The 27577-nt window shown below is 32.4% G+C and overlaps 1 protein-coding gene across 3 annotated transcripts in view; it reads right to left on the reverse strand.

The window, feature by feature from the left end:
• PHF14 (PHD finger protein 14) overlaps positions 1-27577 on the reverse strand; it is a 139453-nt gene that overhangs the window by 70308 nt on the left and 41568 nt on the right. For all 3 annotated transcript variants that reach the window (XR_010381672.1, XM_031454961.2, XM_010979608.3), the window contains exons 14-16: positions 24185-24353; positions 9035-9085; positions 8786-8907 (exon numbers count right to left, since the gene is read on the reverse strand). Coding sequence is in view for 2 of the 3 variants with exons in the window: in XM_031454961.2 (XP_031310821.1) it covers positions 8786-8907; positions 9035-9085; positions 24185-24353 (342 nt within the window). In the remaining variant the exon portion in view is untranslated. The remainder of the gene's footprint in view (positions 1-8785; positions 8908-9034; positions 9086-24184; positions 24354-27577) is intronic.

Consider the following 27577-nt stretch of genomic DNA (forward strand, 5'->3'; position numbering starts at 1 on the left):
ATTTTAACCATTTTTAAGTTCTAAAGCATTAAGTATATTCACACTGTTGTGCAACCATCACCAACATCTATCTCCAGAAGTTTTTCATTTAACCCAACTGAAACTCTGTACCATTGAACACTAACTCTCCAGTTACCTGTTCCTGATAACCACCATTCTGCTTTCTGTCCCTATCAATTTGACTACACTATATACTTCATATTAAGTGGAATCAGACAATATTTGTCCTTTTGTGACTGGCTTATTTCACTCAGCATAAGGTCTTCAAGGTTCATCCATGTTATAGCATATGTCAAAATCTATTTATCGTTGAATAATATCCCACTGTATGTACATAGCACATCTTGTTTATCCATTCATCCACTGATGTACACTTGGGTTGCTTCCATCTTTTGGCTATTACCAATAATGCACCATGAATGTGAATCTCTTTGACTCCTTGCTTTCAATTTTTTGTATTTACTCAGAAGTGGGATTGCTGATCACATGGCAATTCCATTTTAAATTTTTTGAAGAACCACCATACTGTTTTCCACAGTGGATGCACCATCTTACATTCCCACGAACAGTACACAGGGGTTCCCTTTTCTCCACATCCTTGCCAACACTTGTTATTTTGTTTGCTTTTTGTTTTGTTTTGTTTTTTAATAATAGCCATTCTAATGTATTTGAAGCAGTTATCTCATCGTGGTTTTGATTTGAATTTCATGAATGATTAATGATTTTGAGCATGTTTTCCTGTGCTCATTAGTCATTTATATATCTTCTTTGAAGAAATGTCCGTTTAAGTCCTTTACTCATTTTTAATCAGGTTTCTTTTTGTTGTTGTGGATCATTTGTAGTTCTTTTTATCCTCAACATCAATCTCTAATCATATAAATAATTTGCAAATATTTTCTCTCATTTTGTGGGTTGCATTTTCACTCTGCTGATAGTTTCCTTTCATACAAAAACATTTTTAATTTTGAATGAAGTCCAATTTTGTAGTTGTTGTTGCTGCCTGTGCTTTTTTTGGTATCATATCCAGGTTTTCTTCTTTTCAATGAAAATGGAAAAAGTTCTTTCTGACACACATATGAAAATGCAAAGGATCCAGAAACAAAAAAGCTTACCATAAGGCCTCAATAATCAAGACAAATAGTATTGGCACAGAAATACATAGCTTGATGGAATAGAATATGAAGTCTAGAAATTGAACCTCATTTAAAAAGTCAATCGATATTTAACACTGGCACCAAAGCAACTTAATGTGGAAAGATGAGCATTTTCAACAAATAGTGCTAGAAAACTGGAAATCCACATGGGATAATAAACAAACATTCCTTAACTCTGAGACTGTAAACAAAAATTAATTTTAGATGTATCATAGATCTCAATATGAAAGATAAATTCAAAAGCTTCAGAAAACAAAGGAGATAATCTTTGGGACCTGGACCTAGGCAAAGACTTCTTAAATAGGAAATAATAAGCAATAACCATAAAAGAAAAAGTTGCTAAACTGGAGTTAAGAAATTAGTAACTTCTGTTCTTTAAATAATATCATTAAGAAAATGAACAGTCAGGCCACAGATTAGGAAAGTATGTTTAAAAATCATGTATTTGTAAAAGGACTTAAATCCAGAATATATTAAAAACTCTTAATAGTTCAGTACTAACCATACAGCCCCCTTTTTTTTAATGAGCAAAATATCAGTTCACAATGGAAGACATACAAATAGCCAGTGAGCACACGAAAACATGCTCAACATCATTATACATCAGGGTAATGCAAATTAACACCACAGTGGGATTCCTGCACACATTCATTAAAATGGCTGACATCAAATAAAAACTAAACATGCCATTTATATGAAATTCAACAAAAGGTAACTTACAGGGAAAAAAGGTAGAAAAGTGTTTGCCTTTGAGAAGAGGGAATTATCAGGAAAGGGCATAGTTGTTTCAGAGTGATGAAAATGTTCTATATCTTGAGAGAAATGGGGGTTATATGAGTGCACGCTTTTATTAAAATTCACCAATTTATTTACTCAATATTTATGCATTTCATCATATGTAACTTTTAGCACACACACAAACACACACACAGACCCAAGCAACTACTGAACTTAGTAGATTCACTATTTGCAGTGGTTTGGGTTGGTAACCCATTCTGAAACTACTTATATACACTAAGATTGAGCAACTAGGTAAATATATTGCCCTGAAACCTAAAAGAGAATTACTGGACATGACAATTTATAAATAAATTTTGACAAGTGGAAACAATATATCCATGAAAGTGTTTCAGCTTATTTCATCACTTTAGACTTTACAACTTTTGGGAAGTTGAATTGTTGTTTCTCTATGTAGGGTATACAGTTTGGATTTAAAAACACTGAAACAAAGCACGTAAGATTAAATTTTTTTTATAAGTACAGCCTTCTGGGGGAGGTGGGGTGGAAAGCTTAAAAACAACAGACATTTATTCCTCACAGTTCTGGAGGCTGGAAGTCCAAGGTCCGGCTGCAGAATGGCTGGGCTCTTGTGAGAGCCCCACTGTGGATTGCTGACTTTTGTAGGTACAGCCATTTTTTTTAACTTGATTTTTAATTTTTTGTTGCCTACATACAAATTACTAAGATTGCTTTTCATCACAGTATCTATTTTAAAAAACATATCAGCAAAGATGATATATTATAAAACTTTAAATAGTTGTAATATTTGTTCCTTTTTTTCCCCTACTTATCCTTGACAAAAAAAATATATTTTTATTAATTAATGCTCAGGCTGATTTATTTATATATTTTTTATACAGCATTTATATATCTTTATATATATAATTATATATAGCGTTATTCATATATTAAATATTAAGAACATTCACATAGAGATTTACATCTGGTATTAAGTTGATTCAATTAAGTATTTTTTTTTCCAGGTTTTCAAAAACAATAATAAATTAAACTTTCAAAACTAAAGTAGATCTCATAAGGTAATTTATGTTTTAAAAGATACCAAAAAGTTCAAAAATAAAGTGTCAAATAAAATGAAAATTTATAAGTATTTTATAGGGACATGATTACGTTAAACTGCCCAGAATGTGGCAGAAATAGGTGTTCCTAATTTTACTCAATTTTAATTTTACTTGAGTCTTAGATGATGTTATTGTTTGGTATTCCTATCAGAATTTCCTTGAAAAAGTATTTCTATAAACTATTTCTTAGGACAGTTATTTTAAAAACAAAGTAAATATAAAAATGTTTTAAACAGTTAAAAATCTAAGAAAATAAAGTTTCAGAAGTTGTAATTATATTGCTTTGTTTACACTTTCAAATAATTTCTAATGCTTCATCAATTTGTATTTAGGATGCCACGCTTATCTTCCTTTTTCACGTGAACCCCATTAAAAGAATTAGGTGGTATATTTCTTCAGGCTATACGTAAACAGGAAGTCCATACATCTTCTGAGACATTTTGATATGCTAATTTATCTTCATTTTTTATATTAGATCTATTTTTTAGATTAGATTTTTATTTTAAATGTATTTTATATTAAACATAAAAATTAGGAATATCTAATATCTGGCCAATGATTCCTTGATGTAACCTCCTATGAAGCGTTTAAGCCACTAACCACCATGGTGTGGGTGGGGGTGGGGGTGGGGGTGGGGGTAAGTGCTCTTTGCACAATGACTTGGAGCAAGAACATGGGAGTTACACAAGGATAAGTAAAACAAAGACCATGTCTTGAAGACAATAATACTTTCAAGAGAGAAAAGCCAAGTTAAACATAAACCAGAGCTAATAGCAGGGAAAGTTGAAGAAAGGTGTATCACACAGGATGTCATTCTACACATAACTGAAAGAAATATTAAAAATCCAAGCTTTGGAAACAATCCTTTAGAATACAGTAATTGTACTATACTAATCACTGACTCAGGGATACAAGACAAATCAAAACAAAAATCTAAACTCTATACTTGAAATCGCTGGTAGAAGTAAAGAACAGAAACAGAAGATTATCCAGAAATGTCTTTGTGCAGGAAATGTTTTTAATAATTTGAAATTTATTAGAAGCCACAAATCATTTCAAAATTTCTATTTGTTTCTAAGTGTTGATCTGTAAGTATCTAAATAATATACCATCACTTTACAACCATGTGATTTTTCTATATGAATATGCAAATTTTATCATTAAGAGTGATTATTATGTGATAAACTGCATAAGAAACAGTAAACTAGAAGCGTATAATCAAAATAAGTAACTCATTCTATTTGTTTCAAGCAATCTATCAAATGCATCTTTAACTGTTCTTAAAAGCAATAAAACTAGGTTTCATTTTTTTTAAGTAATTTAAAATAATTCACTTAAAGTCATCTTATGTTCTGTGAATATAGTAACTAAAGTTACAACTAATTTTAGCTTTGCTCTTAGCCTAATCAAATCTCTAGGAGAAAACACCCCTTCAACTATGACCCATGCAATCTATAAGCCTCCATACTAGTTCGAACAGAAAAGGTAATTAAAAATTTAGAAATCTGATTTATCAGAGACTAATATTTGAAATAAAAATGTGATAAATGTGAATTCTTGCTGGTGCTCCTAATAACCTATATAATTTCCCATATGCTCAAATAAGGAGGAAAATTTAGCAAGCATTTAATGTTAGATTTGGCTGTAAAAATAAAATAGCTTCATAGATCATTTCCTACCCTCCATGCCTCTAAGTAATGGCCACAATACAAAATAAAATTAAAGATTCTATTTAAGAAGACCGATGGATTCTAAGGTTCTTAGTTTTAGGAAACCTTTTTTCTCTCTCCTATCTCCCATTAAGTAATAAAATGTGTCACACTAAATTTGCACAGTTAAGATAAAATTTGAGGCCTAAAAGTTTGGTCTTATTCCTAATTCAATAGTTTGATAAGACCTTATAGAGAAGAAAGACCCACCTATCTCTAAAATCTATCCTTTGAAAATCAAATATGTTCAAGGAGAAGAATCATTTCATTTCTACTTTCACATGGATGCATCAACTAACTAATCTGAAATCTGTGATTCCTATTTCTTTATCTAGTACACAGAAAATCTCATCCTCTATTCTTTAGTGATAGAAAAGTAATCCTTCATTAAGTTTTTAAACATCAAATATTTAACACTGAGTGACCAATTTGTTAAAGGAATATATTATAATAGTAAATGTTTTTTAAATTAATTCAGCAAAAAATAATCAGTAATTTCTTATGTGGCGTAGCCATTCATTTATCAAGCATTTACTGAGCATTAAATGTGCCAGGAGCTGCGGAAGCAAAACCAAGTAAGATACTACTAAGGGCTCAAAACTACCTCCAACAAGAACATCCATTACAAAGAGATAAAGGCTCAAAAAGACCTCACAATTCCAAGACAGTTTCAATTTGGCCTTTAGCATTTTATTGCACTAAATAACATTAAAGAATATAGTTTAAATTGGAAACTTCCCAGATAAATTTTAATTAAATTTAGAAAGTAGATGACCCAAAAGCACTATTTAAAAAAAACAATCCAGAAGATACCGTAAACCATCTTTTCTTTCTCTTTAAGACCTTGATAATTTTCGTATTTCGCGTGTTTGATGGAAATAGTTTTGTCTAATCGTTCTAGAGAACATGTTTCAACAAATTTAAAATTTTGATCCCCCATATTTCAGGAATAATTATATATAAAAGCAGGACATGCACATTCTCTGAAAGATTAAAAATAAGCATTTACTATTACTGTAACATGTCTACCAATTGGAACCCTTATTTCAAAGCCCACATTTACGTATCCGTTGAATTACTAAGTATTACCACTGCCCTACTGTTTTATACAGAAAAGAATATCCTATCACTCAGCAATTACTCACAAAGCCCCTCACAGAGCACAGTATGATTCTGATCATGTACAACAGAGGGAAAAACTAAAACACAAAAATGCTAAATTACTTGCCAAAGACCTGAGGAAAAACTGGGAAGCACAAGAGAAAATAACATTCCCGGAATCTACTGATGAAATGAATGAAATTTCCCAGTGATATTAAAAAATTATACATGTAAATTAACATATACACATATACAAATAACTGGAAAGGCAAGGAAAATAATTAAGAAAGAATTCTTTATATAGCCTGAATTACATAGAGAAGTGTGGTTTCAAAATCAAAGCTGCTGAACAGTTGTTTCTAGTGAGTCATGTACATTAGTTCAAAGGAATTTGAGGAAGTAAATACAGTATATTCAACAAAAGATTATTAATTAAATTTTGACCCAACAAGTTTAATTTTATAAGAGAATCTAATAGACATACATAGTAAGTATAATGTATCTCTGACCAAGCACTGAAATATATCTTCCGGGAAAATAAAGTCTAATTTAAAATATATTAAAATTAAAGTTAAAAAAAATAGCATGTGTATATAACATTTAAAATGCAACTTAATCATAAAAGTGTGGACTTTGGGGGGGATTTGCAAACAATGATGGTGCCAATTACAAAATAAAAGAGATGTTAAGGAAAATGGCAAATATTAGCTCATAAGATTACCTTTTTAAACACATGGAATTCTACATAAAATAATATTATTCTTTAACCCAAGAGCAATGTGGTTAAACTAAACGTGTGTGTGTGTATATATATATATATATATATATATATACTTTCTAAAGAACAATCACTTTATAACCATAAAGTATTTTATGGCTTATTATGCTTTATATCTAGCTTATTTTGTCCTCAAAAATGTTATTAATAAATAATATTTGTAAAACATTTAATTTCCTCTTTGTTTCCTCTAAAATCTTTGCAGAAAAATCTGTAATGTTACCTTCTTAACAAGGCAAATCCAAGGAAGAAGACTTTGTATACCCATCATTTCTAGAGTAACAAAAGTATTTTCACCTTCCACAAGACTTCCACAAAAATTCTGGACACTGGCATGTTATAATAATGCAATTAAGGATGAAAATTTTATAACAGAAACCAATTAAATAAATGAAAGGACAGGCTAAAATTAATTAAAAGTCTTATCAAGAATTGTAGAAAGATGATACCTATTTTTTTAAGACAACTACAATACAATGTGTTGGAGATGCCCTTGTTACAAAGTAGTTTTTGAAATAAAAATTCTATTTATTTCCTAGGTTCCTTCTTTCCCATACATGACCAGATAAATTAAGTAAATAAAAACCTGGCAAAAACGTATAGGGCTTATACAAAAAGGCCTGAATCAACATATTATCTTAAAAAATAAATTACAGGGTAGATATATACATAGATTCAAATAATTAAAAAGAAGACAACCCACTCTCTTAAGTTTTTAACTACTGTTTCAAAATGATTATGACCATAATGCTACACTCAACTACAAGGGAACTTTCTTCTAGACTGAAATTTTGTTCACTAAATAAAATTGTTTTATGATTTTTTCTTTTGTTTATTTTTATTGTTTTGCTCTTTTATACACTCTACTATGTTATTTTATGCTTGGGATTTCTTTTTTTTACATTAATCAGAAAATTATACTGCAGTCAGAATTAATCATGCGTATCTTCTGATATTAGAGCTATTTCACTCTAAACTCATTTGAGTTTAACCTCCAGGAGGGCCCTCACCACATTCTACATAAACTACTTCAAAATATATTGGCCTAACATCATAGACTTTCTTAACTTAGTTGAAGCACTCTGTATTTCTTCACCGGAATTTTTACCTTCTCATTATCTTCTTCAGTAATAGTATTAAAAATCTCATAAAATTTAATAATGTGTGCCTTTATTTGAGGCATTAAAACAAATTATATTTTTAATGACAAATAAATGATATCACTTTGGAAGCAAAGATTTAAAATCTTGTAACAGTACTAATACAGATTTTATCAACTTACTTTGTTTTGAAACATTTAATTTCTGTGCCCTCAGTTAATTTAATAGGACATTTTCAAAAGAATCTTTGAAGGAAATCAGAAAAGATTCCTGTAACATACTGAGAGATTCTTTGTGTCACTGTCCTTTGAAAGAATGATACCTCTTTTAAATGAGGTCTCCTTTTGTTCACCTACCCACTCCTCCATCTCACCCAGGACTCAGCAATTTTTCCATCTCAGCAAGAGAGACAAATGGCTAAAATTAGCAGTCTCTGGACCCTGAGGAATAGCCACTGTGCCAAATCAGCTGAAATTTCTGATTAGCATAAATGTCTGATTTTTTTTTTAAGTGCCAAAACAAAACAAAGAAACAAAGAAAAAAACAAAACAAAAAACAAAAAAACCCACTATCTAGGCCATCTTTTCATCTTTCTTTATTTCATAAGAGAGAAGCATTTAACACATTGTTTTGAAAAACAGTAAGGAAATGCTAATGAAGCTCATGTCAATAAAAAGTATCTGTCTTATCATTATTGCTAATAAACGTCCACTTCTATAATATGCTAACAGAACTTAGTAATTTTATTATTTTATGAGATAAAACATAATAATCTTTGTATAAAGTGGATCAAATTATTTTTGTGGTCTCTATATACAGAGCACTGTCATCTTCTCTTGTCATGGGAAAATTCTCTTGTGTTCAAAATTCAGATTATCACTCTTAATTACATCCAAACCCAGAGAATAACCATGAATGGCAGGTTAATAAGTGGATGAAATCTGTTTCTGCAGTACTATTTCCACTAAATAAGATTTTAAGAAAGGTCCTATACTGTGATTTTTCCCCCATTATATCTGTGATGAGAAAATGATGAAGATGGAATCTTAATACCCTAAAGAGAAATTCTCAGCATCCAACTTACCTGACAAGATTTTCATTGTCTCCAGTTCCTTTGCAAGTTGCACATTCAGTTCGTAAATCTTCAGCCTTGGGCTTCTTTTGTAATACAGATTGCCTTTGTCTTCTCTCTCTAGGAACTCTTTCCTGCCATACAAGGGAGAACAAAATAAAACATAAAACAAAATCAGGATACAAGGAAAACAGAAATCATTTTAAGCAAGAAAGTTTCTCAAAGTTTAGATTGTGTAAAATATGCTTAACTTATTCCAACCTCATGTTTTTCTTCCTCAGGAATGAAGCTTCGTTTTCGTCCTCTGGTTCTCTAAAAAAAAGAAAAAGAAAAATCCACAAAAATATTTGATTAATGTTTAATTAAGAATAAAAATAAATATTATATGTTAAATGTCACTGCTTAAGTTAGGCACTTGGAAAATTAGTATTTCTAATTAATGCTGTATTGCTCTATTGCACTCTGTTACAATTAATGTTGCAGGAAATAAAAACATGACGAATTAAATACACTCTACAGTGAGAGCACTCTTCTTTTACATAATACAAGTACCTAATAAGAAAAATAAGTTCTACAAAATCAGTTTGAAGATTTTTGAACACCTCATATACATCACACAATGATGATTTATGCAGAGCATTTAAATTTTCATAACTTATATATGACTTTTAGAGTTGAAATGCTAAACCTGGACTCATATTACATCTACTGTGTGCCCATGTGTGTGTGTGTGCGTGTGTGCCCACAAGCGCGCACACGTTTGTGTAACATAGAGGGACCATCAATTTCTAACAGCCAGAAAAAAGTGGGAGGAAAAGATCTCAGGTATCTCCAAATCCTAGTTAAAACTAGCTAAAACATGGTATAAATGACTTAAACTTATTTAGTTAAAATTTACATCCTATATTTCAGAACACATTTTACTATTTAAAAATGCCATCCATGTGTTTACAAGTAATGTAAGTACAAGAGTATTTGCAGCTAATATGTTAAAAATGTCCACTCACAATAGCACAGCCTCTGGAGATTTAAAATCCCCATGTGAAGATCACAGCTCTTCAGACAGACTGGAAGAGGAAGGAGCCACCACTCCCCAAAACTACTCTCACTGTTGAAATCAAGGAATATTATTCCCAAGTCAGAGTAGGTACCAAAAAATTCTAAACAGAATTGCTGTCCAATATAAATGGATTGATGTTTCCCTAAATTACCCTCATTTCAATCCTCCACAATACTGAGTCTTGTTATATAATACCGTACCTAACTGCATACCGTTTCATTTGCCCCTAGATAACCAAGGGTTGACTAAATTAGTCATTCAAAATAAGTAAATTTATAGGCTACATATTCTTTTTCATTTGTATTGCCAAGCAGTAGGTTTTAATTATATTATGGGCAAAATTAGGAAGAAAAAGTAAGACTGTATCCAGGAAAAGGTTTTAAGTGCAGGCCCTATATATATTATTACCTCCCAAAAACTAGCACAAAGCCTTGCTCCTTAAAATATGAATCATGGCTCATAAGTACTGGCATCCCTTGGGAGTTTGTTAGAAATGTACAATCTCATGCCCACTATAACATACTACCTTAGAATCTGCCTTTCAACAATTCTCCAAGTAAGTCATACACACATTAAAGTTTGAGAACATCAGTGTAGATGAGTTCTTAACATTGACAACACTTACCCAAGTTCTACGTGAAACCTTAGAGGCTAGCTCTCTATTACTCATCTTTCCCTTCTGTGATAGTCCTTTCCCTTATACTTCAATTACTGTTCCCCAACACAATTTATCCCCAAACTGGCAAGAATCATGTCATATTCATCTTTCTAGACCAAATTAAACTTAATACGATTACACAGAATCTCAATAAATTTGCTTTAATAAAATAAAAAGTGGTTAGATTGAAACTCATGAGTCTGAGATAATACAAATGATGAAACAACTAACAAAAAAGGGTAAATTATTGTTCCCTTTTCTACTAATCTATTTTTCACTGCATGAATGTACATAGGCATTTCAATAAGGTGATCACAATTAATAACTGATATCAAAGGGAAAATATTCAAGTTACTCGTTTTAGTTCTACAAACACCTAAGAATGTTCAAAAGGCCTTCACATATTTCCGTATTTCTCTTCACTTAACCCATCTTTTAGGTGATGAAGTAGCAAATAAGTCATCAAGTTTTTGACTCATCTAATTATTAAATTAATTTTTGAAGTATATACGTAAATGTTCCAAGTTCACGTTTTCAATTCTTTTGAAGATGCATAATTACTTACCATTTCTGATTAACACTTTAAATCTTTGAACATCTGGTATGATTCCATCAACCAGAAGTTTTTCATACCAATACTGCAACTAGCATCATAAAGCATAATGCCACACAGTAATCCTGTCATACAGTGACATAGCTACATTTCTCTACAAGTTCTTTTTATATTTTATTAAAGTGCTATTTTTTAAAATGAGTAAATGTATTTATAATTATCTAAAAGAGTCATTTAAAATTAAGTGCATGTACTACCAAAAAGTAATCATTTATATATTCCTGTAGTAATTTTAAATAACTAAATATAAGCAACATAAATAATTTCCACCCACAAAAAGTCAGTTGTTACAAGCCATATGAAATTATAGCATCTTAGAGCTCTGAGAAAGCAGTCCAGTGAGCTGACTTGATGATCACACAACTGACAACTGACAGAGGTAAGCCTCAAACCCAGGTCTCTCAACTCTCAATGCAGTGATTTTTCTTGCATGACAAATCCAAGATTAATATTTTAATCCTAAATAGAGATAAGCAAAATTACCATAAGAAAGCAAATCTCTTATTTTCATTTGAATATTTAAAAAAACTGTAACATTGTGATACCGAAATGAAGAATTCTTACATTTTGAAATAATTAGACAATTGTACCCAATGCAGAGGAGACTGCAAACCTCAAATTGATACTATATTCTACCCAGTTTGGTATCCTATATGTACAATGACTAATATGATCCATTACCAAAGTAAATGGTAACAAGCTTCTTTAGCATTTATCACACAATTTAGTATTTCCAAAAAATAAAATAAGAGAACTTAATCCAAACACAACTCTTCACAATATCAAGTCCCCCAACCAAGAAAATCTGAGAGCTGTGGGTTTTTTCCTAGTTTTAATGAAGTGGCAGCAACTGTAACCATTACAACTAATAACTACCTACAATCACAAGACAAAATGTCTTTAACATGGTATCCTTGAATGAATCAGAAAATGTAAGAGGAGTTAAAAAGAGGGAGAAATAATGCAAAAAAGCAAAAAGCAAAAAAGAAACAAACCCAAAACCAAAAACATGTTTGGGTCATTCAACAAATTTCAGTGAACAAAGATCTTGTCCCGTTTTAGATGTACAGAAGTATTCATAACCAGGTGGTCATTTCATAATATACACTGAGGCTGACACTCTTTTAAAACAACATAAATAAAGGAGGGAGAAAATAGCATGTGGAAGAAAAAAAAAATAATTTAACAAGTACATGCTTTAGAACTTAACACAGATACATTATTGAAAAATTCCAAATGATTGACTGAGGGTTTATTTCCAAATTATGTTTCCTTCCTTTTGCAACTATTAAACTATTAGAAGTAAATGAAAGTTTGAAAATCACTCCAAATGTTGACACATTTCTATTTTTTTCTGCTTTGTTATTTTTTAAGAACTGTATTTGCTTAGGGAACACTGACAATCTGAGCTACTTAGATCACCTGACTCTTCATCTGTGTACGGTACATTTACTTGAGAATAGGAGGTGATAAAATCATCCACAAAGAGTGGCCTGATATTAGAGACAATGTATTTAAGTCAGGAAAAAATCAAATATTTTTAGCTAGAGGCATCATTTTAATAGCTTATTCATCTGAAACAAATAATTAATTGTTTCAATACACTCATTTGGATGAGAAAACATAACAAATTTTAATTAATTCTTTACAGCTGGGGTTATTTTAATTTATAATTAAGTCAGATGCATGATGATTTTCCCAAGGTTAAAATGATTCATTAGACAAAGGAACCAAATTTAAAACTAAAAGAGTGTCTCCACATCTTTGATATCACTAAGACGGATTTCACATACTCATTTGTGTAATGTTTTCTCTAAATCCAACACTTATCTTTTTGATGACAAATCAACATTTATACAAACGACAATAAATAAGCCATATGTGGTTAGGTCAAACATAAGGAACACCTTCTGATTTTGAAGGAGGATTAATAAAATGGTCATACTTAGGCTAACAGACCGCTTATTCTATGCTTGCCCTTAAAATGATCAACTGACCTGACTGGTTGCTACTCACAGCTCCAGGTCCATAGTTAAAATAAAGCTATTAATTTTTTACTGTTTCTGCTTTATTCAAGCAATCGAAGGTAATAATCATACTTGGTTTCAGAGTTGTTCTCCAGGGCGAAGGTCACAGAATTGTAACCTTACAAAATAGCCTGAATTACCAAGAAGATCACACCTTGGGCGCATATAAGATAAAAAGATTGAAAGAGTGACAACCGCTAGCCTCTACAGACTTGGTCACCTGGAGACACCATGACGCCACTCAAAGTCTTATAAAAAAAAATAATTCTGTTGATTGTTATTGATGCTTTATTGTTTAAGCTATGGCTATATAATCAACCGTGCCCCATCCCCAAGATGGGCTCACAGTTTTGAAGGCACTAGCCTGCTGTAAGTCCCCTTTGCCCGGCAAAGCAATAAAGCTGCCTCTTTTCTTCTAAGCTCCAAGACCCTGTCTCTGAGTTATTTGGCTTGTCAGGGATGGAGGCCGAAATTTCATCAACACTGTTAATTCAAATATAAAAAGAGAAAATGCTTATTCATGAGCAAAATTCCAAATTCAATGTTAATTAGGACAATGAAGTCAAACCCTGAAAACCTCTGTCAAGTTAAAATATCTTCAGATTTATGCTGAGGAACAAATGTCAGGGCTCTCTGGCAGCTGTTCAAAATGCTTCAATATAAAATATATATATTTTCTTAAAAAATAAGTATTTGCTTTCTAATTATAAAACAAAATATTGAAAACAACCATATACTAAAGTTCATAAAATATTCAAAAGAAAAATGTTATATATATAAACAAAGTGTGAACAAAGTACCATCTGTTTCTGTTGGTTATCAGCATATAACAGATGGAACAGTGATCACCAAAAATGAGTGTCTTCCCTTTTTGTCGGCTGGCTATAGAGTTTATTTTTATGTAATCTAATTTAATTTACATTAACAGGGCTAGGAAAATAGGTGGAAGAATAAAAAAAAAATCATGACCAATTTGGCTTAATACTATAAATTAAAATAATCACAAGCCTAAAAATATGAAAGGTACATTTTATATAATAATCATTTCTATAAAATCCTCACAGATAAGAACAGGTGTATGATGATTTGAATAAGGCACATTCAAAATAAGTAAAATCCTGAAACTCTGCTTATCCCTTGTTCTCTTTATTTCATACTCCTGGAAAGAAATAAAAATGATGAATTTCCAAGACGCAAAAAGCACAGCAGGAACTTTTGGGTTCTGAATAAGATTATCTAAGATACAGACAACCACAGTGGGTCTCTTCCAAGTGAACTAAAGCGAATTAAGTAAGGTTCAGTTCACCACAAAAATTTTTCCAGGGTTTCTTTTAAAGACCTATGACAGATAGAGGCTATACAATTTGTTTAATACCTTAGAGGTCACTTTGTGTCTGATGATAAACTCAATGATAACTCCAATATCTAAAGTCCCCACACATAACCCTTTCTTCCCAGAACTGTAATAAAGTAATCAAAACAGTAATAAGGTAACAAGTAAATCAAGACGTGGGGACAATGAATGCCTGGTAACCTTTCGTCATTTCAATAAAGCTGAATCCAATGTTTCTATATTTCCACTAAACTAGCATCTAGAAAATTATATAAATGTAAAACATATTCCAGATTTTCAAACTCTCAAGACGTAAGTTCTAACTTTGTTAAATAGACACTACTTTGCATGTGTGTAAAACTAGTTTAAAAACAAATGCAATAAAAGCAGATGCTGGGAAATTTGCTTATCTCTCAAATGAAGACTGCCACTTGGAATAAGCTATTGATTTATAGTGTTAAGTAAAATGGAAAACAGACTAACAATGTGTTTATGTCTATTTCCAAACTAATGATCCAAAAAAGAAAAGGTGCATCCTGAAAACCAGTATGGTTTTAGTCAAAGCTGCTAAAAAGTACTCTGACTTTTTATTGCATTTCTTTCCAAAAAAGGAGATATATAAAACAATATAAAAATGTATGAGACACAAAGAAAGATCTGACAACTTCAAAGAGAGTAGAAAATGATGCACTGTGTGTAAAAGACTATGGAAAGATAGTCCAAACAAGTCCTTTGGCACTTCTTTAAAAGATGAAAAGTCACTAGATGACACAGAGTGTAAAGAAAACGAAAAGAAAATCTGAAAGCTTTCAAGTTACATTAAAGTTATTAGAAAATATGCCAAAAAGTACAAATATCAATTTTAAAGTAACTTCAAAAGGAACATGGGTAAGCTAATTTATATTTTCTTCAAAAGTAATTTCCTTGCCTAACAGCAAGTGAAAAGTTTCCACATAAAATATAACGCAGAGAAAATGTCTAAATAACAAGGTACTTAAACAGAAGAATCCTAGGTTCCCTTTATAGTAATTCTATAGTTTCACCAATGAAATATGATTAATGTACAAGGAGAAAGGGACTAATTCCCTGACAAACAATAAAGGGCTAAAAAAACCCAAAAAACCTCTTCTAAAGTACACTGGTTTCAGGTGCACAGCCATAGTGGAAAATGGAAAGAATGCCTTTGTGAAATACTCACTAAATACCTCCTGTGGTCGATAGCAGACACAGTGGTGAACAGGAAAGCTCCCCTCCAGTTGGAGTTCAGGCCCATGAGTCCATGAATATCAAATACCCCTGCCTACCCAAACTTAAAACAGTAATAGGGTAAAAAAGTATGCTATTGCTTAAAAGTTCATTTAATAAGAAAGCTTCTTTCTGTTACTATTAAACAACATTTTATCTTTGGGAAGTTACCATTATGAAGAAGTCAGTATGAAACTGGCTAAGTAAAACAATCAAATGTCACTTTGTAAACGAAGCAGAGAACTTTCAAAAAATAAAATCTTGAAAATAAGTCAATCTACAGTATGTATATTTGGTGGCTCACTTGTTGACAAGTGTCTCCTGGAATCACTCATACAATTTTTTTGGAAGAAGAATAATGATTATAATAAAGGTAATTGCCAGAAAGAGAAAAAGTAAAGATTACCAAAAAATGCGCTTTAAAAATAAAACAACAATAAAAACCCTAGAGTCTAACTACAAAGTATTACCATTTCCAGATTATTTGAATATCAGTGTGTATATTTTAACCCCCTCAGAAACAGTCTTAGGGATAAAAAATAAATACAACTGTGAAATCAAGAATGAGACTTTTACTTCTAAAAAAGATGGAAAATCATCTAATTTACTTTACAAATGAGGATACTGAATGCAAACAAAGTAAATTAAAGTACTTATTCAAGGCCACATAAAGGGTTATTGGCAAAATATGGACTAGAATTCAAATTTACCATGTGTTAGCCCCGGTACTTCCCACTACACTATGCTATCTTATAGGTTTTGATGCTACCTAAAACACTCAAGAATTTGATTTTGTACTATCTATCTTTTAAAGGGAATAATGCCACAAAGAAATTGTCCTAGAGAGGAAAATACCATTACATATTAAATGGTTAGTTATTTTCTCAAGCATAATTTAAAAACATATCCATATACAAGATATTTCTAATTGAATAAATATAAGAAAGTTAGTTGTTAAAAAAATCTCTTAAATCCATCAATACACTAATGATCAGAATTTCCTTAACACAAGAATAATTTAAAGAGAAATGAGCTATCCTAAAAAATGTTCACTTATTTATGTGAAAAAATTAAATGGTTGAAATATTAAGTGACTTCTTGCTGAAGGTGCACTAACATTCATTAATCATCAATAACCTTAACTGATAAGTCAATCTATATTAACACTAAGTTATTAAGATTTGATCCAATTAACTTCTTTAAGATTTTACCAACTTATTAATGCAAGAGGCTGTTGCCATCAAGATACCTATCATAAAAATATGTTGTAAGGAAGACAGATCCAGGTGTTATATGATACCTAAGTGCGGTTCAAAATTTTTCCACTACATTTTATGTTAAAGGCTCCAATGTTTTTAGAAGTGTTCAGCTTGCTCTTACTTTCAAAATTTCAACTTACATATACCAAGGCTTTGGGCAATGGAAAGTAAAGACCTCGTCAGCCAGCAGAATACTTTCTTACTAGTATAAGCCAACTTGCAGTCTTCGTTGCTCATCTCAATCTTCCGTCTTTCTTTTTCTGTATCTACCTGCTATTTAATGTACCTCTCATATAGGTACTGTACCTTCTAGTTTATATTACATTATTTAAGGGCCAACTTTCTATCACCATAGTTCCTTGAGGGCTTAGACCATGTCTTGATTTTAGAGTTCTATTCAAAGCATCTATTGCCCAATGCCTTAGTTGCTCAATAGGTGTATATTGAAAAAAATTAACCTGATCATGGTTCAAGAGTAGGACAAGGAGTCACAAAGACTAGAGAACATGGTAAGATCTGTATTCCCACGCAGCCAACTTATACTGCTTAACATAGAGAACTATTCACCTTAGGAATAAATATGACCAAAGCACTCATCCAAAAGATAATTACCTACAATTCTGATGACTAAAGATTCATGTTTCTATACATTATAAGCAAAAGTTTGTCTTAAAGTACTGCTTTCCCTTTATTGGACTCTGAAAGTTTATCCAAGAAGACCAAATAAATTAAAGATCAAACCACTGAGGCTGAGAGTTGTGTTGCATGAAACAGAAGTCAGGTCTAACTTCTAAGTGCTGTGAGATAAACTGGAAAATTAGCAAAATCAGAGGAGATGAAATAACTGAACTACTGGGATCTCTAAAGGTGTAAAAAACAAAACAATTAAGTCTTAAAACTAGAATACTATAAAATCATAAGAGTAGGTGATACTAGACAGTGAATGCACGATACAACAGTGAAACAGCAACCTACAAGGTCAACAGGATTACAAAATCATTCTGGCTCAATGCCAGAGAAACAAACTGGAAAGGTAGAAGAAACAAGATACTATTTGAAACTAGTAGAAAGAAGAGTACTATAATAAAAATTCATAGTTGAAAGATTAGAGGCACATAATATTTTAAGAAGTTCAAGAAAAAAAATTTTAATCCAATATGGGAATCAAAGGAAAACACTATATATGAAGTACGGTGACTTTACATTTAAAGGTGGGCTAGATAAATACAGAGCTATAAAAAGGATTTCATGTAGAAGAAAAAAAGGCAATTTTCCCAGTACAAAAGAAGCTGAATTATACTATAATAAATGAGATTCTAGTCCCCAAAACTAAACCTTTTCATTCTTACAATAAATGAAAAAAATATTCCCACTTACTATTATTGGCTATCTATGCAAAAGTTAAAACTAGAGAAAACTGCTAGTTTTCTCCAGAATGTATAATTAGACAAATGAAAGTTATCATCTTATAAAATGGTATTATATACCATGTATACTGAATGTACAGATCCAATGCATAGGTCCAACCACTGAAACAAATTACATCAAGGTCAACCTTTGAAACATCTTGCAATGGATGGTATAAACTGTAGGAATTCTGAAGGAAAGAACTGCTTAATGGAATCAAAATAAAAGGGGCTCTCTTTGCCAAATTCTTTAATAAGAAAAGCCCTGTATTCATTTGTGTAGCTTCTATAAATAAGAGGAAGAGAGTCACTGAATTAACAAGGACATATCACCCATAAGAAGAACCTCTATTTTTTAAGGGGGGGGAGGGAGAAAGGAAGAAGGCGAAAGAAATATGAGGGAGAGAAAAAACACCTGTGACCCACCCACAAATGAATGACACACATTGTGAGGGCTCAGCTGGATATTCAGCAAGCTAGAGAAGGAATTAGTTTCTCTCTTTTAAATACTGCTAAACCTATAAAAAGGCCAGGCTCACCCTCTACACTGAGGTTATGCTCTCGGTATTTTACAACTCTTCATGTCACCGTCTGTATTCACCCTGTCAGTGATTCACGTAACCATTTAATCAAGGATTTCGCGTGTGCCTTGCTCAATGCTCAGAGCCAGAAGAATACGGATGAAGAAGTCAGTCAGTCTTCAAAGAGGAAAGAGAAAGGGGAGGGGGAAAAGGAGTCTGGAATTGTCACTATTGAGGCACCCACCATGTGCCAAGTAAGCACTACATTAAGTACTTTTTAAACTACAGTTGGTTACTATGCTAGACTGTCTGTGGTCAATCTGGCACACACCTCCTCCACTATCACTACCAATGCCCTGCTTACTCTGCCTAGGGCTGGAAACCACATTTCCCATAGTTCCCTTCCCTGTATAGTTCCATGTTAGTAACCTCAGATTTGAAACAGGTAAGTAAAGCGAAGGCCATTTTTCTGAGGTCATGGGAGTCAGATGCTTGGCTCTTTCAGATACTGCAGTCTTGAATAACTTTCCATCAGCTCCCACTTCACAGCTTTGCCAACTTCCCCCAAAACTCTCATTTTCCACCCACTCAACAGTGCTGTTCAGCCTGAGATAGTCACCATCAAATTCTCTGATCTAATGTCAGCTTCCAACACTTGCTTGGTGCTTCAGGATAGATGTTTCACTGACAATTTCTCTTTATGTTCAGCAGAGCTCTTCCGACCTATGGCGACAGATTTCCTGACACCCATGCCCTCAGCTTTGCCAACAGTGGTATAAGGCCATAATTCTCCACTGAGTGACTTCTATTTTCTGACCAAACCCTTAGTCACTAAGCTGCTGGAAGCACAAAGAGCCTGTAATTCTAGCCCAAGAAGTGCCAGAAACAATTACTGGTAATCGTGTCTAGAATAAAGTAGTTACTGTATGAGCTCAGGAGCTAGCTAAATTTGATTCCTAGGTCTACCACTTAGAAGCTGTATGTCCTTAGATAGGTTACTTAAACTCTCTGCCTCAGTTTCTCATTTTATGGCAACGATATCGGTTAACTACTTCATAGAATAGCAATGACAACTGAATAAATATAAAATACCTAGTAAATAAATGGTAAAGGTTAAGTTAACATATGCTTTCCAACCGTTTTTCTTATTTAGACTTAGTGCTCCTATTTGTACCCAGTAAAAGAGAACAGTAGCTACTGATACACAGAAATACTGGAGATGGAACATTTGCAAGCCACTCTAAGACGATGATACCAAGTCTTATCTCTGGAGCAGGAAACAGTATGCGAAGAATTTTCTAAAACCAGATCATTCCTCTTTTATTTATTAATACTTGAATATCTCTATGTTTCTTGAACTATCTCCGTAATACCTTTCCTTTGACTCACTGATCATTTTTTCCTTATTTTTTGACAGATACAGCAATAAAAATGTCAGATAATCAGAGTCCAAAATATGCATCCTTATAATAAAGGTAGATTATAATGTCAATTGGGTTGGGGAAGGGGAATGTTGAGAGAAAAGCCAAAGCAGACTTTAATTATATTTTTGAATTTCTTACAACAAAAAGTATTCACATATGACTTTTATAGTTAAAACTTAGTTTAAAAATAATCCTAACATTCAGAATGATAAATTAAAAAAAAATGATGGTAACCTAACAATTAAATATGAGATAACATTAAAATATAAATCAGAGAGAATCTCCATGTTTGTATAGGAAAGGAATTTTCTGAAAACATAGTATTTTCATTCTTACACTTAGAAATAGCTCTTTTAAACTATTTTTTAAAAACTCTAAATCATTAGTGCTATAATTTTTTTTCAAGTAACTTTTCTGGCTAATGTTTTATCACTTTGGGGTAGAAAATAATCAGGAAAAAAAAGTAATACTGAGACTATTCATTTTGAAAAGAATCTATATCTTATTAAATCTACTGTCTCAAAATATGTTGTATTCCTTCAGATTTCTATAAATTCTTATTAAGGAAATCAGAGTAGAATGAAATAAAAAGTGATTGTCCTCGATATCCAAATAATAAAAATATAGCAAGGTCTGATGAAGTGTTCTATTCCCTATTGCACTCTTTGGCCATGATTAATGGAAACTGCCTGTCAGCAGGAAAAAGTGGATGCCATTTTTCTAATAGCAGCTTTGTTTGGCACAAAGCAGGCACTGGAGCACAAAGATTGAGTCTTTGGGCTCATCTCTCTTAACACTGATCAAACCAAGTGAACAAATCAAAAAGATACTCGTTGCTTAATCAAAAAAGCTGAGGTGCTATAAGCCAAATGTTTTAGGTAGATTTGGAGTGACTAGTTAGGGAAGAAAGAAAAATAGGAAAGAAAATCACTATGTGCTTCTCTGTCTTCACTCTCAATACACAGCATACACTCCTTTTTCCCACAGCAGATTTCACAGTACTCAACTTGGAGGAAAAAAAGCAAACCAAAATTCAGAACAGCAAAATAAACACATACTGGTAGTTCACACATGTCCTTGCTATCAATGTACTTACTGATTTTCTGCTTCTAATGTTTTTCTTTCCTTTTTGTTTGATTTTTTTTAAAGGATCAATTTCCTAAATGTAAACTAACCTTCAAATATTTTATTAACTTCTACACTATTGCACTGTGATTGACAGAAGTGATGCCAAGGCTCTTACACAGCCTGGAAAGAAAAACTGTTCACATTCAATTGAAAGTACAAAGAAAAGGAGTATTGAATGGAATATTTAATGTGAATGAACTGTTATGTGAGTTACTAAGTGACTCACTTTCCACAGGTAACACTATGTTGTGGAATTAAGTAGCCACTTAATTCAGGCTATCTGAGTTCAATTTCTACTCTTTTCACTATCTGTAAGATCACAGGTAAGTTAACCAAGCCTTCTGTGCCTCAGTTTCATTTGAGTAATACAGGAGTTACAATAGTTAAATACTAACTTTTTTTTAAGGAGGAGTAGGGTAGAGGATTACTACAGTGTCTGGTATATAATCAATCCTCAGCAAATGTTAGATATTATTATTAAATCATCTTATATAAAAGAAAACTAATCCCCCACATCCTCTTCTAACTTAACTACCTTTGAAAAATGTAATGAAGTAAAATACACAAAGGTCAAGTAATAGGAAGAAATATAAAACAATAAAATGGCTAGATTTATCAGCAGTATAGATAAACAGAAGTTAAATTAACAGTAGCAACATACCAGGATTTACTCAAATATTCCAACATGTGAATCTCTTCCTTCCCCTTTTCATTCCCTTACTACCACTATGATGTTATTTTTTAAAATAAAGATATAAAGCATAAGAGTAACACCTAAGAAATCTGCTCGCCCAACCCCCTAATTCTAATTCATTTGCTTCTCTTCATTTTTTTTCTCATTCTCAAAAAGAGTGAGAAAGTAATAGAGGGTAAGGAAAACTTCAATAAAAATGGAACTTCAATCTAGAGTAGCCCTGATCATTTTATGTTTTTAATAGTTCTTGGAAAACTCCACAGAGACAGCCTTCAAAAAAAAAAAAAAAAAAGAGAGAGAGAGAGAGAGAGAGAGAGAGAGATTAAAGTGCTATATACTTAATTATATAGTGAAGTCTGAATTTTTAAAAACAAAATTATTCTAATAGAACATCAATCCATATATTCCACAAAATGGATTGTTGAAACAAGAGGAAATCGTTCTAACTACCATGAAATAACTCAAAATTACTTTTCTAAAAATTGTGCTACCAATGTAATCCAAGGGAACATAACAAACTTAGCAGAAATGGAAAGTTATAGAACAAACGATCATTTTAACAGTCTTACTGAGTGATATATTATTCTGAAATGAGAAAGAGAAGTATTTCATGAATCCCCTATATCACAAAGATAAAATTTTCCTCAAAATTTTGAGCGAATAATATGACTATTGTGAAATGAAGTACAGTTTGATCAGTAGTGGCAAGAAAATAAAAACTTACAAAAGGAAAAATATTATTAGAAAGAATATAAGGATGGAATACCTCCAAATGTAATATATGTGCTAAAATAAAAAGTCTAAGTAGGAAGATACTAGGAACAACAATTAAAAAACTTGAAGGGAGAGAGAAATCAGTTATTTATTGTGAAAGGTTCTTGATTATGCAAACTAGTAGGCAGTATTAGGTTGGTAGAGCTCCCATGTAACTGGTAATAAATAGAAATGCTTTCTAGAAGAAATTCTTTAAACTCCTATCTCAAAGAATTTTCAATGAGAAACAGGCTAACTACCTGATAGAAAAGCTGAATAAGACTTGCATATACATTTCCTAGAAGAGGAAATACAACTGAGCAAAATATATAAGGAGACGCGATGCTCTAAGTCATCTACATACTGAGTGAAATGTGAAATAAAATGACTGTATACTATTTTACATGTATCACATTGAAAAGCATTAAAACTTTGGACAAAATAAGTGTGGGAACAAAAATAGCATTATTCACTGCTGGTATGTGTAAACTGGTATGAAAAACACTGGAATTACCTAGCAAAACTGAAAATGCAGATACCCTGTAACTAAGCAAATTCATCCCTTGCTATATACACTAACTCCTTGTTACAATGCTGCAGGAGACATTTAGAGAAACATTTTTTAAAGAGTTGCTTGTTAAAAAAAAAAAAAGATGGAAACAAAACTGCCAAACTACAGAACAAAAGATAAATTAATAACTGTCTACTCTTTCAATAAAAAACTACACATTAGTGAAAATAAGTGAACTACATATACACACGTTAGTATGTATGAATCAAATCAGTATTATGTTGGTCAAAGTACTAAATAGCAGGGGAAAAAAGTCTGACTCCATTGATACAAAATTCAAAACCTGCAAAACTATGTATCATTTATGAATACATATATACATACATATATACATATAAAAAGAGGAAGAAGAGAGAATGAGAAATATAAAGTTGAGAAAGGAGGTGACCTCTGGGGTAGATGGATGGGGAAGTAAGTACTGAGGGATTCGCGGGGGACTTCAAAGGCTTTTGTTCTAATTTTGAAGTGGGTTTGTGGATACAATAGGTCTTCATTATTATTATGTTTAATGTTGACTATATAAATTCTCATGTATGACTTATATTTCATAATATAAAACAATAAAGTCTTAAGAATAACCAATAGCAATATACATGTTTCTTTCATTGGCTACTTGTACACGTTTACCCTTGTCCTTCTCACCTCTTCTTTTTTTTCTCCACCTCTTAAATTGTGGCCTCAGAATTTGCGATGGTTACAATAATTAGAGAATAAATTACCGTGTTTCTTATTGGAATCTTCTTGGGTTCTGGAGGCATATCCTGTGGAACAAATTTCACTGGTTCCTTAATCTGCCTCCTTGATCGTTTGGTCCCATCTGGTAAGGTTTCCATGGCCATGTCTGCTTCCATGTCACTGCTCCCTGCTTGGTCACATTCTGAACACTGCCTACATAAAGAAAAAAATGTAAGTCCATATGTTTATTTTTACCTTCTAGCATTAGCTATGGTTTTCATAAATTCAAAATTCAGGTATATATTTAGAACATACAAAAATATACACAGGCACAGCAAAAAAAAATGTGACAATGAATATATGCATGTTCATGTATAACTGAAAAATTGTGCTCTACGCCAGAATTTGACACAACATTGTAAAGTGACTATAACTCAATAAAAAAATGTTTAAAAAAAATATACACAGGTACATGTAACCATAAGGTATACAAAGACTGTATATAAAGAAAAGCACATACATTCTTGTAAGAATGACAATAAATAATGTATAAAGCAATTCCATGTATCCCTTATAAATATCATAAGAACACATGCAATAGTGCAACATGTTGAAATGAACCAACATAAGAGGTTCAGCACTGATTAAAAAAATAGCTTCCCTTTGGAAATCATGATTTTTCCTTAACTGACATACACCATGACACCAGAAAACCAAAGGCATTTATTGACCCTGACTCTACTCCTCGTCATAGCAGTATCTTTTACTCTTAGTCAATGGCAAGCTGTGCTGAATATACCAAGAACATTCTCTAGAAACAGACTCCAAGAAGTGTTGAAAAAAATAGACTCATTTTAGTTGGTGGCCCATACTACTTATAAAAGAAAAAAAAGGAAATTTATGAAAAGAATGTATTAAAGCAGCATTTTTTAAAACATGGGCGGGGTGGGGGGTGGGGCAGAACAGGAAGCAAAAGGAATCTGAGTCTCCACCTAGAAAACAATTGCACTAGCAGAATCTGCCTGACAGCTATTTTGGAACTCTGGAGTCTACTGAAGACTTACAACGTTCAGGGAAAGGCCTGCATACGTAAACTACAGTTTATTTTGGTCAATTACATCTTTTAGCATAGTAGCAATTACTTAAACCCCATCTTAAACCACATGGCAGGCAGCTTTGCACATCTTCCTGCAGCAGCTTGACACAGCTTTTAGGAGCCAGGGTCGGCAAAATGAACCCTGTCCTCCAAACAACAGGGTTCTGTGCTCTGATCACTGCTGCTTCTGATCACTGATGGCAAACAAAGAGGTGGGTGACACCTCTTATTATTACAAGCCCCTCCCCCTTGGTCTGAAGTGACTTCCAAGACTTAAAAGACTGGCACCTTTTATCCCCTCCCTTCATTTTTCTCTTTTTTCCCTTTTGGGAACCAGACATTAAAAACTAGGATACTCAAAATAAAGTACACACACTGGAAAAAAAAATTAAATGACCACACTTGACCAGCCAAAGGCTCAGAAAAGACTTAAGAAGATCATTATGTTTATACTCTGGGTCGTTCCTTAACACAAAGACAGCCTACTATATAAAAACAAACAAACAAACAAAAAACCCGAAACACCACAAACCCTGAGGATGGAGGAGAATCTCATTTTCAGAGTTACCACATTATTAAATTCAAATGTACAGCTTTTGACCAAAAAAAAAAAAACCACAAGGCATACAATGACACAGGAAAGTACAGACCATTTAATGGAAAAAAATGGTTATAATACATAAAATTATATTTGACATTTAGTTTACATATATGTTTATACCAGTACCCTTGAATGCAACTTATGATTCTCTCATAAAGTATTTTTGAAGACCGCTTATCATTTCAATTCATGCCCCATCAAAATTTATACCTTTTGCTCGTTAGTACAGCAAACTTAACATCAAACGAATATTTATGTTTTTAAAGTAACAGCTTTAAATTTTGAACTCCAGTAACAGAATTATATATATATGTCATGTGTTGCTAATACAAATACATTAATTGCTAACATGCAAATAAAATTTAAGGCATTAATTTTAATATCTTAAAATTCCCATTTATTTAAGCAAAAATATTAAGCAAAAATTTTAACACTAAAAACAATGACCAGTAAGAGAAAAACAAAGAACCTAATTATCACGTTATTTAAAAAATTTTACATATCTTTTGCTAAAACCAAGCACTTTATTCCTTGGATTCAAAATAAAAACATAAATAAAATGTAATACGGGCATCTTTTGTTTTACTGTGCTTCACAGATACTGCATTTTTTACAAATTGAAGATTTATGGTAAGCCTGCATCTAGCCAAGTCTACTGATGCTATTTTTCCAACAGCATTTGCTCACTTAGTATCTCAGTGTCACACTTTGGTAATTCTTGACATATTTCAAACTTTTTCAGCATTATTGTACTTTTTGTGGTGATCCGTGATCAGTGATCTTTGATGTTATTATTGTAATTGTTCTGGGGTGCCACGAACTGCACCCATATAAGATGGCAAACTTAATTAGTAAATGTGTGTATTCTGACTGCTCCACTGACTCTCCATTCCCATATCTCTCTCTCTCTCCTTGGGCCTCCTTATTCCCTGAGAAAAAAACAATGTTAAAATTAGGCCAATTAATTACCCTACAAAGGCCTGAAGTTCAAAGGTTTAAGTGAAAGGAAGAATCATACATCTCTCCCTTTAAATCAAAAGCTAGAAATGATTAAGCTTAGCGGAAGACAAATCCAGAGTCAAAACAGGCCAAAAGCTAGGCATTTTGGGCCAGTTAGCCAAGTTGTGAGTTCCTGAAGGAAATTAAAAGTGCTACTTCTGTGAACACAAAAATGATAAGGAAGTATTGCCTTACTGCTGATATGGAGAACATTTTAGTGGTCTGGGTAGAAGATAAAACCACCCACAACATTCTTTTAAGCCAAAATTGAATCCAGAACAAAGCCCTAACTCTTCAATTCTGTGACAGCTGAGAGAGGTCAGGAAGTGACAGAAGCAAAGTCTGAAGCTAGCAGAGGTTGGTTCATGAGATTTGAAAAAAGAAGCATCTCCAAAACATCACAGTGCAAGGTAAAGCAGCAAGTGCTGATGCAGAAGCTACAGCAAGCTACACAAAGATCTAGCTAGAACAATTAATCTAAACAACAAATTTTCAACGTAGATCAAAGAAGATGCCACCTAGGACTTTCATAGCTAGAGAGGAGAAGTCAATGACTGGCTTCAGTGCTTCAAAGGATAGGCTGATTCTCTTGTTAGGAGCTAATGCAGTTGGTGATTTCAAGTTGAAGGCAATGCTCAATTACCATTTTGGAAATCCTAGGACTCTCAAGAATTATGCTAAATCTACTTTGCCCATACTTTATAAAGGGAACAACAAATCGTGGATGACTACACATCTGTT

Source organism: Camelus dromedarius, chromosome 7 (genome assembly GCF_036321535.1).
Source record: "Camelus dromedarius isolate mCamDro1 chromosome 7, mCamDro1.pat, whole genome shotgun sequence".
In the NCBI taxonomy this organism is placed as follows: domain Eukaryota; kingdom Metazoa; phylum Chordata; class Mammalia; order Artiodactyla; family Camelidae; genus Camelus; species Camelus dromedarius.